The sequence below is a fragment of the Rhinolophus sinicus genome, linkage group LG06 (genome assembly GCF_036562045.2).
Source record: "Rhinolophus sinicus isolate RSC01 linkage group LG06, ASM3656204v1, whole genome shotgun sequence".
NCBI lineage: Eukaryota > Metazoa > Chordata > Mammalia > Chiroptera > Rhinolophidae > Rhinolophus > Rhinolophus sinicus.
The window spans coordinates 10,918,085-10,928,471 of record NC_133756.1 but is presented as its reverse complement, the minus strand read 5'-3'; the positions used below and the strand labels follow the sequence as shown (position 1 = coordinate 10,928,471).

The following is a 10,387-nucleotide window of genomic DNA, read 5'->3' as shown; positions in this document are numbered from 1 at the left end:
GTTTACCGTCACCATGGAAACCTCCTCTTCCAGTCTCATAGCCTGGGCGGGGCTTCGAAGTTGGGCGGGGCCAGCAGAGCTCCAGTTTTTTTCTGCGTGGCTTTCACGAAAAGTTCTGTGGTTAGCTTGTCAGGCCTCCTGTTCACCGGATCGCTCCGGCACTCTTGGGAGAAAGAAAAACAGGGGTTTCGGTTCCTGCGCCACGTCTAGCTCTCGACCTGAATGAGGTGGCAGGTCTCCTTCGCTGATCCCCAATGTTCTTACCTGCAAAGGTGGAAGTCATCTGACTTCTCAGTGAAGGATTGGGGAAGATTCCCAGAAGACATCTGTAGTTCTCAGGTTTTAAAAAGTATTTGTTTTTAATTAAATGGAGAAATGACAACATAACAGAAAGTTCAAAACTAGAGGGGAAAATACTAATGATTTGCCCACGGGCTACCATGTATGAGTTCATTTCCTTCGTATTTCCAAACGTAAATGTAAGCTCAGTTTGCGCACAATTTTGTATCCCGCTTCTGCCGTTTAATAAGTCAGGGTTTTTTCCTTTTGTCATAGAGAGTTTGTAAATAGCATTGCGAGTGGCAATATAACATCCATCAATTGGCTAAACAACTCCCTACTGATGGGCATTTAGGTGGTCTCCGTGTTTAATAATTACTAATGATGCGACAACAAATAGCCTCGAAACTAGCTTTTTTCGAGAGGTTGGCTTTAGAAACTTAAAACTCGCGCCACCCGAGCCGCCGCACTACAGCCCCGCCCACAATAGCGTCGTTGTCACGTGTTTGGCTTCTCCGTCGCGAGGGTTTCTGGGAGAGCGTACACCGCAGAAGCGGAAGTCCAGGGATCTAGCCCGTCATTTCCTTTAGCGAGAGAAGTGCAACGGACGTAGTTTTTCCTACGCTCCTCGGCTGTCTCAGCATGAAGGACGTGAAGAGCGAGCGAGAGAGGGGGAGCCGGCGAAAGCACCGGGACGAGGACATAGTGGCGGCGACGGCGGCGGTGGTGGTGAAGCAGGAGCGCCTCAGCCCGGAGGCCGCTCCTCCGGTCCACCGCCGTCCGGACTCCTCCGGCGGTAGTGCGTCCCCGCCGGCCGGCGAGCCGGGACGTCCTGGTCACCGCGGGAACCGAGCCCGAGGACGTAGTCGGTAAGTGGGAAGCAGCCTGGAGGGGACCTTAGGTCGGGTCGTTGAGAAAGGGGGACCGAGGTAGCGTCAGAAACACACCTTGAATGCTGAGCGCAGCGGCTTGGACTTCATTCTAAGGGGTGAAAGAGATCGGGGTGGTGCTTGTGTTATTGTTTACCTGTCAACCTGGGTTGTAGCTGGGTGTTAAGCACCTAATGCACGGTATCCTGCCCTTTCATCTCTGTGTGCTCAGCACTCCGCCGAGGATGACCCAGCGGATCGTTTACGTTGAAATGAAAGGTTTTCCCCACCTGCCTGCGAGTGGAGTGCGAGTGTTGTCTTTACATTGAACCTGGCCCCAAAGATTTCCATATGGAAGGCCTAGGAGATCTACCTGATAGAACTTCTGGGGGAAAAGTCTCCTGCTAGACTCCTTCATTTATTCATTCAACATAGTTTTACTGAGTATTATGTGCCCTAGGTACTGGGGCCACAAGGGGTGAACAAGGTAGATGGTCATTACCTTCTCAGAATTAACATGCTCTAGCCCTGAGACAAAATAACTAGCAAATAAAGAAAATAGTTTTAGTTAGTAACAAGTATTAGGGATAGATTAAAACAGTAATGCGATAGAAATTGGAGGGAAAGGGGAGAATGCATCTCTGAAAAGGTGCCATTTGAGCTGAGACCTGAGTAAGACTAATCCATAATCCAGCCTTGTGAAGATCCAGGCAGAGAAAACAATAGGTGCCAAGAACCTGAAGTGGAATTAATTGTGATTGTTCTAGAAATAGAAAAAAATCCAGTGTAGCGATCAAAGAGAGTGGTTGGAATGAGGTGGGAGAGAGAGGAGACAGAGCCAGAGGACTTGTTGATGGATTGAATGTGATTGCAGGGAGGGGTGTGGGAAGCTGTTGGTGGTGAGAAAAAAAAGAATCAAGGTTGACTTCTTGTTTTTGGCTTGAGTAGCGGGGTGGATGGTGATGCTATTTACTGAGATGGCAAAAAGGAAAGGTTTTGAAGGGTTGGTAATCCAGAGTTATGTTACATATCTACCGTGTTTCCCCGAAAATAAGATCTAGCCCGGACAATCAACTCTAATGCATCTTTTGGAGCAAAAATTAATATAAGACCAGCTTATTTTATTATAAAACCGGGTATTATAATATAATATAATTAAAATTATAATATACTATAATACCGGGTCTTCTATTAATTTTTGCTCCAAAAGACGCATAGAGCTGATTGTCCAGCTAGGTCTTATTTTCAGGGAAACATGGTAAGTGAGACGGTTTGGTAAGCGGTTATGTCTGTGGGTCTGGAACTCGGGAGATGTTAGGGCTAGGAAAGTGAAGCTCCTAACTCCTACAGTGTGAAAAGCAGAGACCTTCACAAATGTGGTGTTTGTGTAGTAGTAAGCCTGATATCGGAACGTAATGTATACAGGGAAGGGAAATTGAGATAAAATCCTGTGTGTCTCATTCTCTTAAGATCCCCAGCCAAAAAGAAAAAGTCCTCAGGGAGAAGAAGCAAGTCTCCTCGAAGTAACAGAAGCCGAAGTCCTCACCACTCAACAGTCAAAGTGAAGCTGGTAAGTGGATTGAGCTTTTTTGATACTGGGTCCAAATCTGGAGCCTCTTTCCATCCTAGCTGGAGTGTTGTGTGTATGTTCACCTATACCTGCAATGGGCTTTTCTCAAAACTGGGTGGGGGTTTTTCTGCTTGTTTTGTTAAGTGAAACTTTTTATTTTGAAATAATTATTAATTCACATACAGCTGTAAAAGTAATAAAGGCATATAGTCTGTATCCTGTTTCTCCCAGTGGGAATATCATACAAAATTCGAGTGCAATATCACAACCAGACTATTGACATTAACGCAGTCAAGATATAAAACATTTTCATCACCACCACAAGGATCCTTTGTGTTGTCCTTTCACAGTCACACCCATTTCTTTCCCACTTGTACCCCTCAACTGGCAACTTCTGTTGTCCATTTCTATAATTTTGTCACATCAGATCTTACATATTTCTTAAGTTTATTCCTAGGTATTGAATGACTTTTGTTACTGTTGAAATAATTTAAAATTACTATCACATTTTCATTTTTGGCATAAGAGAAAGCTAGCTTGTTTTTCTTTACGTATTTGTCTTGTACATGACTCCTTAACTCTCTGTTAGCTCTCTCTTCTGTATATGCTCCCCTATAAGTTTGCCTGCAGGTGCTCTTGTTTCTAAGGCTCTGAACATGGGCTTGCACTGTTAGAGCTCTAGCTGGGCTTCAGCATGGGGTACACAGTGTGACCTTGGACAGGTACATCACCACCACTGATAACCTTATTTCTGTGGGACATTTTGCTCTTGAAGGCCAAAGTCCAAATCACATTCCTTTTGAATGTGGCTTGTTCATAGGCTGTGAACTGCCTTTGATTTCCTGAATGGGTTTGAATTTCAGGAACGGGAGGATCATCCTCCCCGGCGAGGACGGGAGGATCGACAGCACCGGGAAGCATCAGGACAGGAACACAGGCGAGCCAGGAACAGTGACCGAGACCGGCACAGGGGCCATTCCCACCAGAGGCGAACGTCTAACGAGAGGCCTGGGAGTGGGCAGGCTCAGGGACGGGACCGAAACCTTCAGAACCTACAGGCTCAGGAAGCAGAGCGGGAGTTTTATAACGCCCGCCGGCGGGAGCATCGCCAGAAGAATGAAGTTAGTGCCAGCAGTAATGAGTCTCAGGAGCTGGTTCCTCGAACTGGTGGCAACAACAAAGATAAAGAGGTGCCCGCTAAGGAAAAGCCAAGCTTTGAACTTTCTGGGGCACTTCTTGAGGACACCAACACCTTCCGGGGTGTAGTCATTAAATATAGCGAGCCCCCAGAAGCACGGATCCCCAAAAAACGGTGGCGTCTCTACCCCTTTAAAAACGATGAGGTGCTCCCGGTCATGTACATCCATCGACAGAGCGCCTACCTTTTGGGGCGCCACCGCCGCATCGCTGACATTCCAATCGATCACCCCTCGTGTTCAAAGCAGCACGCGGTCTTTCAGTATCGGTGGGTATACATTTGTGGGAAGAAACTCAAGGGTGAGCAGAAGCTAATGCCTCAGGTAGTTAGAGGTGCTAAGTTTTGTGTACATGTATGTGCAGAAGAACCCATACCCCTCACTGCTGACACTAGCCTTAAGGAGTATTAGCCTAACTGCCCTTTGAGTAATCACTTATATTTGTACAAGAGCATTGAACGTGGTGTCAAGAATCCAAGTTTTGAATCCTGACACGGTCACGTACCAGGTGTTTGACCTGTAGCAAGCCACTTTCTGGGCCTCAGTTTCTGCCTACCTCACGGGACTATTATTATGAGGGTTAAATGGAAACATAAATGAGAATGCCTGGGTGGCCACATCTGTTTCTTAGTCGCATATATGTTAGTCACATCTGTCTCTTGACAGTTTGCATAGTACATCTGTTACTGTCTGATGCTCACAACAATCCTGTGAGGAGGATAGGACAGGTATTAATATCCCCATTTGCCAGGTGAGAAGACAAGCTCAGTAAAGCCAAGTGACTTGCCTAGTAAATGTTCACCATAGTAGAACTCTGACTCAAATCTAGCTCCCTTAACTCTGAAGTCCAAATCCACTGCTTTCTTCCCATTGTGATAGGAGATCAAATATGTTGAAATATAGGTGAAAGAAGCGTTATATTGATTATAAACAACACAAAAAAATGTATTAAAATTTTCTGAAGTATGGAAAGAGGCATTGAATTCTGCATTTTAAGTTTTTGATATACCATGAATTTCCCGCCCTCCAGCAACCAGTTCTCACCTTTTCTGTTAAGTATTACTTAACTTGCCCCCAATTTCTAAGTCCAAGGTCATGCCTTCCCATTGATTTCTTAGAGTTTGAATTTGAACTGTGTTGAAGCCAAGTTATCCAGCAAAAAGCTGGATGATCTGAGACAGGGTTTTGCTCACAGGTATCTCTCCGTCATCTTTTCTAGGCTTGTAGAATACACCCGTGCTGATGGGACAGTTGGCCGCAGAGTGAGGCCCTACATCATTGACCTTGGTTCAGGCAATGGAACATTCTTGAACAATAAGCGCATTGAGCCACAGAGATACTACGAACTGAAGGAAAAAGATGTACTTAAATTTGGGTTCAGCAGCAGAGAGTATGTTCTGCTTCATGAGTCCTCTGACACCTCTGAAGTAGACAGGAAAGAAGATGAGGATGAGGAGGAAGAGGAGGAAGTATCCGACAGCTAGCAACTCGGAAGAGCCCAGACTCTGGAGAGACCGGTCTTTCCTCGAAGGCGTTGGGACTGACTCAGAGAGCACCGCGGTGGGCTCCATAATGCCTTTTACTGCCTTAAGTCTTTCCTCGGTGGCTGACCAGCTTACGTTAGTGTAAGAAAACCGACTTATGTTTGGTTGAACTTTTTTCTGTGGCACATCAGCCACATGCCTGTGGACATACGTTTTCAGAACAGTCTCACCAACACATTGTTTCATAGAAGCGCTGTGGCTTTAGTTGGTGCTTTCAGAACTGCTGCCTAGGAAATAATAAACCCTTGGTTAAAGGGGAATTGTGGCTTGTTCTCTTTGTACAGTTACTTTATTTATCACCTTGTGGACTGGATTTTGTTTTTGTTTCTGGGGCAAACCCCTTAACAGAATCTTACTAAGCTTTGGTTATCACCAGAACAGCCTCCAGTATATACCAAAGCTTTGATCTGGTTGAGCTCTTGAGTCACAGTTTGATTTTGCACTTCTTTTTTGGGAGGTGGGAATTGACCACATGACCTCATTATTGACTTGGATTTAAACAGATGCTTTATGGAGGCTGTTTAAGCAGATGACTGTACAGGAAGATCATGACTACTGCCAGTGGGTGCTGATTTCATGTCACAAAAGGCTGAAATATGTCGAGAATGTGTTTTCTGTGAAAGAATTCTGATTTCTCCATGGAGCATGTACATAACAATTTTGATCATCTTATCTGTTCTTCAGCGTTGCATTTTTAATCAAATGTTATCTCTTCCTCTTTTTTTTTTTTTTTTTTTAAGATTTTATTGGGGAAGGGGAACAGGACTTTATTGGGGAACAGTGTGTACTTCCAGGACTTTTTTTTTCCCCCCCAAGTCAAGTTGTTGTCCTTTCAATCTTAGTTGTGGAGGGCACAGCTCAGCTCCAGGTCCAGTTACCATTGCTAGTTGCAGGGGGCGGAGCCCACCATCCCTTGCGGGACTCGAGGAATTGAACTGGCAACCCTGTGGTTGAGAGCCCACTGGCCCATGTGGGAATCGAACCGGCAGCCTTCGGAGTTAGGAGCATGGAGCTCCAACCGCCTGAGCCACCGGGCCAGCCCATCTCTTCCTCTTTTGAGAAACACACTGTCATTTATGTGGCAGGGTCTTAGCTTTATTCTAACGTGTATATGTCTAAAGGAGATGGTGTAGTTTATAGTTTACATGTTTCATTTTTTTAAAAGAAAACATTGAGAAAGGTTGTATTTACCTTTCCAAGGCTGGAAAGCATGGGAATTGTCCAATTTCCTAATTTTCCACTAGAGGAATATATGTAAGTAGAAAAGTCATAACTACTTACATATATTGTATCTCTCTGTGTGTGTACACTGTATATATGTATATAAAATTGTGTGAAAGAGTTGCATACTGATTTTCATATGAGAATGTTTTGTGATGTAAATGTAATACTACATTATAGGCAAAGGCCTCCCTGCATTTGAAGAGCAGGTTTCATTTATATGTATTTTGGGATAAAAAAGGTAATAAAATTTGTAAATATAGCCCCGTATCTCGGCAATGGAGTGTTGGTCCTGGTGAAGCAGCAGTGTTTTCTGAATTGGCAGTGAAGGGGTTTTCCCTCCCAGAATAGTTGGGACAGGTTACATATAGGGGGCTTCACCCCAGTTGATCCCTGTCCTGGCTATTTCACCCTTGGGGTGTGGAATGGGGAGAAAGGAGAAATGATAACAACTCGCAATCAGTGCTACTGCTAACTATTCCTCTCGGGTCGAAACTTATGTTAGACTGTCTTCTTTACAATTGTTTTTCCATTGAGGTCTCACGTACACATGTGTACTCGGCTAAATGTTGACTAGAGTGGGGAGGGGCAGCTGGCTAATGTTTATTCAAAAGAAATGGAAAGATCCTCTTTGAAGAGTGAACACAATAAGGTTCAGATGAAAGGTTAGATGACATGACAACGGAAGAGCAATTAGCATCCCCCCAATGTGTTGCACATGGGCCACTATAACTAATATTTTCCCAATTTAATTGTGCCACATAGATCATATGTTACATCTGTGCATGTCTAAAAGGTGGGTTTTGTTTTGATGAGTTTTTCTCTTGATCCAGAGTGATGGTTTTCTCTTTCAGGGATTAGGCCTAATCTGGCATCTCACTCCAAGGCCTCCTTGTTCAGTCTGTTCTATTCGTACTATTGCTTCCTGCAGGCCTTGGGCTTTGCCTCACACACCAGCCTGGTGGGCACTGTGATAGATGACTATTTTGTCTACATTTTTCCATAACAGGTCCCAATTGTGGAGTAAACTTTTGCTTCCTGTGGCTTAAGAGAGTCTTCATGCCCAATATCTGGGAAAGTGTCCCTCCTACACACACCTTTTTTTAAGAAAGATGGTCAAGGAAAAGATACTACCCATCTCCAAAGCCAAATATCACCAGCAGACTTCTCATTTGAAGCTGACAAAATCCTAAAGCTTTCTTGAATGAATTCATTGCTTAGAAACTCATGTTCATCTAAGCTACGTATTTGCAACTTTATTCCCCACCTTTTCTGTACCCTGGCTGGCTTGTCTACAAATTATTGCTGTCGAAATCAAGCTATCTGCAAAATAGCCCTTTGCTTCTGATCCCCTCCCCCAAATCCTCTGGTGGTCTGAGTCCTGCCAAGGTATGGGACAGAGTGTTCAGATTTTCCCCATAAAACCTTTTTCTGGTCATCTAGTTTCCTCATTCTAATATTGGCAAAGGACAGCTCATTAACTGCAGCTGGTGCTGTAAGTAAAAGCACAGTAATTCAGACAACTGAAATTAAAAAAATTTTGTATTGAGTATGTCAGTATACAATAGACATGTAGCTTGGTTTTAAAAGGCTTAGAACTTAACATATTTTCAGGTTGGTTATTAGTTGATATTGTACCCAAATGGTGATATTTTTTAACATCCTTCCCTTTGTGGAAATCTGTGGATGTGAGGAATGAAATTATATTAATCAAAGCCTAAGTGTGACACACCACACACCAGCAATGACTGCTTGTGAGATGACGTTCTGAGACCACGATGATCCTGGGTATGTGAATTTATATCAACTGAAAAGGCTACTTGATTGAAATGAAAGCTTTGGAATTGGAAGCTTCATTTGGTCTCCTGGGTGAAGTTTCCAGTATATTTATCAAATGGGAAACAATTTTAAGACAGTTAATTTGTTCACATGTACCCTAAAGTTAAAGTGAATTAATTCACTAAATCAATAGTTGCATAAGCTTACCATGCTCGCATTTGATTTACAGCTGTGAGTTAGAAGCAGCGAGCAGTAATTTAGAGGTGGGCTGCACCATGTGCAAGAGATGGCATTTAAGGTATGCCTTAGAGATGAAGTGGATTTTGAATCAGTAGAGGGAGGGCACTGTTTCAGACTGAGCAGTCCAGGGGACAGCAGAGCGGGAGTGGAGGATGTGGAAAGGATCCTATAACATTAAGCTGTTTACCTGAAGACTCACAGCAAATTAGTGGAAGAGCTCGGATGAGAACCCACCTCAGTCCCGGTTCAGTGGTCTTTCCTCTGGACTGTGGCTTCCCATCTGCCTAACAGAGCTTAGTGAAGAAATCTGCGGAGGGAAAAGACAGCTGAGCTGGTTCATTAGGTTGTCCATTCATAGGGGGTTCAAGGAAATCACAATGGCTGGGATTTCCAGGGATAAAGAGTGGCTCAGGCAAATCCTCACCTCAGCAAGTCATAGCCAGAGCTGCTTGGAAATCATTATGTTTTCATAAAAGTAAACAAATATTCAATAATCGGGTAGCTAAGAATTGCCATGAACTGAGAGCTCAATAATAAAACTGGCTAAAACTTAGGAGTACTTTCTATGTATAAGGCATAGCTTTAAGCATTTTACATGTACACTGACGCGTACCTTGATACCTTCACACTTCTTCCTCATAATCCTACGAGGCAGGCTTCTCTTACCATTTCATTTTGCCGATGCAAAAACTGAGGCACAGAGTTGTTCAAATCACACAGTGGTAGGTAGGACCAGGATTCAAACCCAGTCACCCTGGTTCCAGATGCCACATGCTTAACCACTGTGATATACTGCTTCTTGTAGCCATGAGAGTTACAAGATCTGGCCCTCACAGAGCAACATAACCCGGAGCTACAAACAGTGCTAGAGAGGAGAAGCAGTGGGGATTATGGAAGCACAGAGAAACAGTATTCAATAAAGCCTTAGGAGTCAGTTACTCAGAAGAGGCCAGTGGGGATGAGGAAAGAAAGGCATATGAATTTCTAGGCAGATAGACTAGCACTCAAAAAGACCTGAAGTAACAAACTAATGAAACTTTGGAAGCACTTGAAGTTCAACAGGGAAAAAAGGATGAGTGAGACTATTGGTTTCTGAACCCTCCTGCTTGAAAGTAGCTCAAACTTCTGGATAAAATATAAGCAAAACAATTTCTTAAAGCATTCAAGAACCTACAAATTAGTAAAACAGTTGTCAGGCAAAAAGTGAAGATAAATAAGAATCCAGAGAGAGATGGACCGTAGATGTCTGGAAGCCACCTTTGGTCTAAAGGCAAACCACATTTGATTCTAGCAAATCAGATCTTACCCTCGCTTGAATGGGACAGAAATCAAAACCCAAAGCCCACAGGCAATAGTCTAATAGAACATGATTCCCACAAAAAGCTGGCATATCAGAGGTCTATAACTTTTAGAATAAAAGAGTGGATAAGAAATTGAATCTTCCCAGGTATTTATAGCCTGGAAGCTCAGGAAACCTCAGGCCTTGAACTTGGTTTAGGATGACCTTGTGCCTCCAGGTGTCTGAAACAAATGAAATTCATCTTTGGAGGAAGGGACTCTTTATCTCCCCTCTAGTTATTTCCACATTTCCCCCCCAAAATACAATTATTTTTATTAATGAACAAGAAAAGGCATTATAGGTGAGAAACAACAGAAATAACGGGCTGGCCTGGTGACTCATGCTGCTAA

General features: G+C 43.7%; 1 protein-coding gene across 1 annotated transcript; it reads left to right on the top strand.

Annotated features, from left to right (window-relative positions):
- The first annotated feature begins 843 nt into the window (after positions 1–843).
- SNIP1 (Smad nuclear interacting protein 1) lies at positions 844–6,949 on the top strand. Its single transcript, XM_019726552.2, has 4 exons — positions 844–1,148; positions 2,619–2,718; positions 3,582–4,183; positions 5,134–6,949. The coding sequence occupies exons 1-4, from the start codon at positions 922–924 to the stop codon at positions 5,396–5,398; spliced, it is 1,194 nt and encodes a 397-aa protein (XP_019582111.1). The 5' UTR covers positions 844–921; the 3' UTR covers positions 5,399–6,949.
- Positions 6,950–10,387: the final 3,438 nt, after the last annotated feature.

Bases quoted from the DNA above. Each gene is read 5' to 3' on its own strand.
- SNIP1 (XM_019726552.2), top strand. From the start codon at position 922: ATGAAGGACGTGAAGAGCGAGCGAGAGAGGGGGAGCCGGCGAAAGCAC. The intron at 1,149-2,618 runs GTAAGTGGGAAG...CATTCTCTTAAG, and splicing joins CGAGCCCGAGGACGTAGTCG to ATCCCCAGCCAAAAAGAAAA. The intron at 4,184-5,133 runs GTGGGTATACAT...CATCTTTTCTAG, and splicing joins CACGCGGTCTTTCAGTATCG to GCTTGTAGAATACACCCGTG.